At 38.6% G+C, this 7,735-nt stretch overlaps 1 protein-coding gene across 1 annotated transcript; it reads left to right on the forward strand.

Annotated features, from left to right (window-relative positions):
• Window positions 1-327: 327 nt before the first annotated feature.
• On the forward strand, window positions 328-2,895 carry lbx1b (ladybird homeobox 1b). Its single transcript, XM_080880359.1, has 2 exons — window positions 328-1,020; window positions 1,495-2,895. The coding sequence occupies exons 1-2, from the start codon at window positions 693-695 to the stop codon at window positions 1,980-1,982; spliced, it is 816 nt and encodes a 271-aa protein (XP_080736485.1). The 5' UTR covers window positions 328-692; the 3' UTR covers window positions 1,983-2,895.
• Window positions 2,896-7,735: the final 4,840 nt, after the last annotated feature.

Here is a 7,735-nt window from a genome sequence, read left to right on the forward strand (position 1 = left end):
GACTAAAACTGCGGAATCTGTAACTGAGTCGACTTGTTTTTTTGTTGTTTTTTAACCATCCAAATAGTCCAAATACTTTAAACAAACCTGCTGCTGAACTTAACTTTTAAAGCGTTAAAATTGGCTAAAGATTCTGATGTCTCTCAACCCTTCTTCCTTTTTCTTCCTCTCCCTCTCTCTGAGCTTCCCCTTATTTATCCCATATACCTATTCTGGTATCTCACCACACGACTAAATTAGACCAAAGATGATAAGAGCACAAAGCATTATAATTCCGCCCGGCTCCTCCTCCTTCCAGCCATGCGTCCTAATTAATGGGACACCCCCAGTTGCAAAAAGCCCTGCACTGGACTGCAACATAGTCAAAGAGTGAAAGGGAAGAGGGCGAAAGTGCCACTGGAGATAATTGATTACCCACCAATCAATGATAACTTGTTAGTAATCGTCAACTCTTTGGACCTCGCCATTTTCAGGGAGGCATCTCACTCCTGCGGACTTGCTGCTCGCGAGGATCGACACTTTGAACGCATCCCATTTTGGAATAAGATTTTCTTTCCCTCAATCTCCCCTCCTTATCTTTGTTTTTTTTTTCTACCTCCAAACTGTTATGTGACTTTTTTACCCTCGATACGTTCGCTCGTTTGTAACGGCTTAATACTTCAACCAAGTCCTATAAACTCTGCGTACAACCAATGATGACATCCAAAGAAGTCGCCAAATGTGATGCAGTGGAAAACAGGAGGCGAAGTCCGCTGGACCACTTGCCGCCTCCTGCAAACTCCAACAAGCCGCTGACCCCATTCAGCATTGAGGACATCCTGAACAAACCATCTGTGAAACGAAGTTATACAATTTGCGGCACAGCTCATCTAATTTCGTCTTCTGAGAAACATCGTCCCTCCAGCATCCCTCTGTCCAACCGGGGACTCCTCACCCAAACCTCCCCGCTCTGCGCGCTGGAGGAGCTGGCCAGCAAGACTTTCAAGGGGCTGGAAGTCAGCGTTTTGCAGGCTGCCGAAGGTAAATCTACAAGATGAAAAAAAGCACGACAAACACGTTTTGACTAATACACCTGGAACTAGATTTTTAAACAACAAAAATTCGCTCAAACGTGTTTATTCAATTGCTCGAGACACTCTTTTCCAATTTAAGTGCGCATATTTTCCTTTTCACATATATATCTAAAAAAGGTGCGTTATTTTTTCCTGGGCCGCTCTTATCACCAGAGCCCTTTCTTTAATTTTATGGCCTCGTGTAAAGAGGAAGACCAATTGTCTGATGTTCAGTATTTCCCAGTGGTGTCTGTGTAATATTGTTGTAACTGTCTACCTATTCCCACAAGGACTGAGAGGCATTTCTGTTTCAAAGACAGCATCATTTTCGTTGTTATGTCTGCGTTATGGGTACTTTTACGCGCATACTGCAGCAGTGCAGAAAACGCCCTGCACCTGTATCTATCAATGATTTTCACTCAGCCTCTCCTCTCCCTCACAGGCCGGGATGGGATGACTCTGTTCGGCCAGCGAACCACCCCGAAGAAGCGTCGGAAGTCTCGGACGGCTTTCACCAATCACCAAATCTATGAACTGGAAAAGCGCTTCCTGTATCAAAAGTACCTGTCCCCAGCCGACCGGGACCAGATCGCTCAGCAGCTGGGCCTGACAAACGCGCAGGTGATCACGTGGTTTCAGAACCGGAGGGCCAAGCTAAAACGGGATCTGGAGGAGATGAAGGCCGACGTGGAGTCGGCCAAGGCCATCGGCCAGGTCCCACTGGACAAGCTCGCCAAACTGGCGGACCTGGAGAAATGCGCCAATGGCACGCTGGGCCACCCGCGAGCCGAGTCCCCCGCGCGGGGAGGCCAGCAGGAGCACGAGCTCTCTCAGAAACTGAGGACGTCGCCGCTGTCTCCATTCTCAGACCACACAACTAGTAAAGAGTGCTCAGAGGACGAGGACGTGGAGATTGATGTGGATGACTGATGGCGCATCCAGGAGCTTGAAGGTCAAGAAACACAAAAAGACGATAAAATAATCCCGCGGAGGACTTGTAACTTACTGCTTATATTGTATACCATATCTCGGAACATGTACCAAAATGTAATGACTTTTATATCAGCACAGATACTATTCATAGTGAAGCATGAACACAGAACAAGAATTATGCAGTGATATTTTACAATGTATTCATTAGCAAACTGTTACTTCTTTCGATCAAAGCAATATGGTCTGAAATGACATGAGTAACTTATTTTTTTACAGTATAAACCAACACACACACACACACACACACACACACACACACACACACACACACACACACACACACACACACACACACACACACACACACACACATTGTTTTATTGCTTTTCCCGATAGCCCCACACATCACAGTGAAGTGCTCCAGTTTTCCATATTTTTGCATGTAAATGCATGATTTGATTTGTGATCATTATCTATTTATTTTTACTTTTTTAATTTAATTGCTTTTGTATTTTCTGCGAGCCAAATCGCGATTCAGTCACTTTGTCACTGCCGGCTCTTCTCCTCTACATTATCATTATCATTTGACTGTAACCCCTGGCTTCAGTTCATATTCTGCGTCCCGATGCTGCAGTGCATGATGAAGATGATGATGACGGTCGGAAAGGCAAAACTCGGACACTCACAGTTACAACGTGTTTTGTGGAAATGCTCGAGCGATGGCGAGAAACAGCGGTTGATATTGCGGTGATTTTGACAAGCTACTTTTTAGATTTATTGTTTGGATACAATAGATTTACAGTTATAAATTTGTTATGTTTTGTACACCTGTAAGTGCCTTTCTGAAATCAGGACATTATTTGAAAACCAATGCACAGACTGTAATGTATATAGGCTACTATGGGAATAAAATGGCTTTTCTGAATAATTCTTTTATGTTGCAGTTCTTGAAATATTGTTTAGGTTTTTGTTGTGGATATAATAGCCCCTTTTAATTTATTTATTGAGGGAAGAAAAATGATTTTAGAAACGGCTCCCCTTGCCAAATCTGGGCGTGTAAGCTCGTCAACAGCGGCCTATTTAGAGTTACTATTTTGTTCCTTTGTGTCCTTTTCTACTAAGATGCTCTAAACATTTTGTGGCCCGGAATCTCACATCCCCTTTCACATCCTAAATGCGTATCGTGGCTTCTTGACCCTTAGACGTGTTTCTCCATTCGTGGCAAAAATTTATGTGAGAAACACAAATCTGGTGCCGGAGAAAAAAAGACGAGGAAGCCACAAAAACACAAAGTTTTGGGCCAGTTTCCCCGGGCCTTTATAGACCTTTTTTGTTCTGCGGGACTGGGCCGTAATTTTGAGCGTAAAGCATGAAAAGTGGGGACAAATGAGCAGCGTTCCCTGATGGGACGAGCCACAAAGGAGCAGGGCCGGTCCCCCGCAGGCAGCAATACTGAGACAAGTGTGTCCCACCGCACAAAAAGGACGCAAACGTTTGGAAGCCATATGGTTTTTGAAATTTCCTCACAATTTCAGACAATTTGATGGATTGAGTTAACCCTCCTTTTAAACAGTTTAACTGGGTGCGAACAAAGGCCATAATGCCTACATAGACTCTCCCTTCATGAGGGCATCTGCGGCTATTAATGTCTAGCCCCTTTCTTTGCTTGGCGTTTTGAACAAGTCAATGAATTACAATGAAACTGCCCCTTTTTTGAGAGCCGCTTGTCTTTCTGCGCTTTTTAGCTTTGGAATAATATGTTTGACTTCTGTCCAAGAACGTTTTCTAAACAAGAAATGGATTTTTGTTGGAAGTGTTTTTAATGTTAAGTAGGGAGCCATAAAGAGTTTGGGCTGTGACATTTATGCCAAAGTCTGGTTAGGGAGTCCTTTGTTTGTTTTCTTCTCATCTCTTTTTTCTTGGTCTGCCTTTTTATTTCTTTTGTCTTTAAGGAGTTTAATGAAGCTGAAAACATGGTGATGTGAGAAAGAAAGAGTGTCCAGAAGAGAAGCTCAAAAGGCAAACTCCCATTTAACCCTCTTTGTTAACAGAAACGATAAGTAGAGCTGTCTTCTTGTTAATGTTTTATAGAAGTTGCTTTTTTATATTTTACTTTTATTTTAACCAAGTCAACCTAAATAAGCTAAATAAGTTGATAGGCCTGGGAGATGTTAATGTGACCAAAGCTTTTGTAAATTCTCTGTAGATAAATTAGAGTCTTTTAAAAAATCATTAGCCTAAAATTTGCTTTAATGCCCTTATACTGCATTTATAAATAGTACGGTTTATAACAGGGAGCAAATACATGTGTTTATTAGTATAACAGCTCAAGTGGACTAACTGGAAGCTGATATATAAACTGATATTAACTTGCAGCCTAATAAACACGCTGATCATAACACAGAATATGCACAAAAGAAGAAATTTTAATTGCTGGCAAATATTGTACTGTAAAATTCACAGAATATTATTACAACTGCATTATATTGTTTTATAAATTATTTATAAAATGATTATGTGCACTTTATACATGCAAAATAAGGTGGTAAGGTGGTGTACATAGTATTTATCAAGGTTTAAATTCTAGATAACACTTCAATTGAAGAAAGAAAAAAATCAATTCAGTTCAATTATTCTGAAAATTGATCTGCAAATATGAACATGTCAGTCTTTAATTTATTTTGTGTGTGTATGTGTATGTGTGTGTGTGTGGTGGGGGGGTGGCGGGTGCCTATGTGCGTGCTCTGGAGCCTATTCTGAATCAAGCATATTTATGAAGGGAGAGAGTGTTAAGGCAGGTAAGTTTATGGATTTCACTTGCTTATTTTATGAGGGGTTGTCAGGCGGGCCCGGTGATAAGTAATACTACAGTCTGAGGGACCACTTCGTGGTAATTAATCTGGAGGTCTTAAGTGTATTTCAGTATTTCACTTCAAGATAGAAAAAATCACTACTTCAATCGTGCGGAAAATTGAAGTTTGATGCATGAAACAATAGTACAGCCCTCTCTCTTTTCATCTCTTCCCCTCCCCTTTTTATACTCTCTCCTTTATTATTTGCACCTTGTGGAAAACAGTGTCAGGGGCAAAGTGTACACTCATATTTGAGGCAATAGTCAGGTGACAGCAAAGAGAGCACTGAAATTAAATTGTTTAATGTTTACGACCTTGTTCTCATTTAAAAATATGACACAAACTTAGAAGAAAAAGGTTTTTTAATCTATTGTTTGATTATTTAAATTAATTATTTGAATCCATAGGCTTCAAATAATCCTTGAATGCATTATTATTATTATTATTATTATTATTGTTATTATTATTATTGTTGTTGTTGATGATGAATAAGTATTAAAAAGGAGATCTGTAAATGACCTGATATTTGGCTCGAATTAAATGACTCTATATATCTAAATAGAGCCAAAATGTAGAGTTTTAATCATAGCCTTCCTGTGGAGCCAGTTAATACTTCAAACTTCAATTTTACGGGCGATTGAACTAAGCATGTTCCTGACAGAATTGATGTATGTATTAATTTCCTTTAACTGTTGATTAATTAGGCTGCGCTGAAGGCTCAAATGGAACGGTTTGTTCAGAAATTTGCATATTAATCAAATTCTAGTTGATCATTCAAATAATCAAGGCTGTGTGAAATTGGGGATGTAGCAAGAAAACATCAACTATATTTGGTCTGACTTAGCTTCTGCTGTTTGTCCACTGTACTATAATCAGATAGAAAGAGTCAGTCGGCTTATTTGGACTAAATTGCTAATCCAGAGTTTTGCAACAAATATACAGATACATTAACTCAAAGTGGGAAAAAAAGCAAAACCTTTGTGCTGCTGTGCTTTATAAATAAACAAGAATGGGAGAAGTGGGTGGCAGAGAAGAAAAGTGTTGCATCAAGTACTGCATTTTATATATTTTGGATTCTTAAAATTAGAATAAAATTAGAATAATAAAGATTTTTACATATTGCCACAAGGCTGGGTTTTCAGAAGGCTGTTTCAGATCACAGGTGAATGATTTATGGAGGAGAAAGGATAGTTTCAAAAATGTTTTGCAATTATAGTTAAGTGCTGTGACTCATCTAAAAGGTAATCAGAAGTCTGCAGGTAGATAAATTATAAACCATGTAGACCGCTTTACCTGAAAAAAATGTAGGAGTTATTAAATTCAATGATTCATGAAGTGTTTACTTTGGAGCTTTTCTTCAACTAGCGATGGTGGTGGTTGAAGTCTAAAATTAATATAGATTATGTTCCAACAGCATCTACTTATACTATTTAGAACGGATTTTTTAAGCAGAAACAATGCTGTAAAGAAACTCCTCTACACATTAAAAAAAATCATAAAATCCATTAGCAGCACATGAATATATGTCCCTGAAGGAAAGATGAAGGATAAAGTGAAGAAAATGTTAGATCTGTGGCCTCAGGTGGGAGTTATTTAGCACATGTATTGATGATTTCTGTGTGGTGCACAGAACAAAGCATGAAAAACTACAAGTGGGGGGAAAAAAAGTGAATAAAGTGCATTTTCACTAAAGTCATCTGGAAGCTCATCCAATTCTAAATATCTCATCATTTAATCATATGAGGTCAAAATACATTTGGGTGAACAAAAAGGAAAACAAAAGCAAAACAAACAAACTTACTATCCATACCGTTACATGCCAATTTAAGCCATCCTTTAAAAAAAAGTGTAGCTGATGACAAGCTACAAGCTGCAGCCAGCTCCAGCTTAGCTTCTGAGACAAACAGAGACACCTGCTGGTGTCAACGGGATAGTGACCTGCACTTCACTGAGCAGCAAACCAGCCATGCTGTGTGTAATGTGTCTGTGTGTGCATGAAAGAGTGTGTGTATGAGAGTGGTTGTATATTATAAAGCTGCAACTGAATTATCAAATATGATACATATTTTTAGATTGCTTTATTTGAACGATCAATATCAGGCTGGTGGAACAGTTCGTACAAGACTGGTAATGAAAACATAAAATTAGAGGTGGAATGTAATCGTAATGGTAAACAGTATGTAAAAAGACATAAAGCAAGATTTAAAAGGAAGCAGATATTGAGTATGTAACCTCCATCGTCCTTAAGAAAATTGTGTTGTTTTTTTAAAAATAAAATAAATAACTAATAACATAAAAATAGTAATTTCTTGATTAGATGAGTATGAATTTAATAACTTGATTCCTACATCTTATTGACTCTTTCTCATTTCTCTAAGCCTTTCTTTCAGTGAATATCTCTTATCAGACTTACTAAAGAGCTAATGATGCCATATTGAGGATAATAACAGATTTCTTGTTTTACTTCGTACACTTGCATGAAATCATCCTCATTTCCTGCAGTCTTACTACATCTTCACCTTGTAAAAATCCATCTAATGAGTTTCTACCCTGACATGCTCTTGGAATAATGAATGATATTAATACTACACGCGCCTTGCGTGTTGAAAGAATGAGTGTTGATCTTTTAATATTTTCAAAATAGAAATACCTCAGGTATAAGTCATTCTTTCAAATGCATACATAAAGTGAAAATCCACAAGTGTAGCACTCAAGTATAACAAGTATGGTTGTGGGTTAATGAATGGTATTCGTACTAATTGGGCAGGTCAAGCGGTGCTTAAGTAAAAGTCAAGATATGAACCTATGAAAAGTGCTAACTGTCATATTTAAATTGTATAATACTGGATATTTTATGTAGTGTGAACTTGGGTATTTTAGACCACGTGCAATAATTCA

Source organism: Rhamphochromis sp. 'chilingali' (assembly GCF_963969265.1).
Source record: "Rhamphochromis sp. 'chilingali' genome assembly, chromosome: 4".
NCBI classification, from domain to species: domain Eukaryota; kingdom Metazoa; phylum Chordata; class Actinopteri; order Cichliformes; family Cichlidae; genus Rhamphochromis; species Rhamphochromis sp. 'chilingali'.

Excerpts from the sequence above, each read along its gene's own strand:
- lbx1b (XM_080880359.1), top strand. The coding sequence starts at position 693 with ATGATGACATCCAAAGAAGTCGCCAAATGTGATGCAGTGGAAAACAGG. Across the intron at positions 1,021-1,494 it reads CGTTTTGCAGGCTGCCGAAG|GCCGGGATGGGATGACTCTG; the intron begins GTAAATCTACAA and ends TCTCCCTCACAG.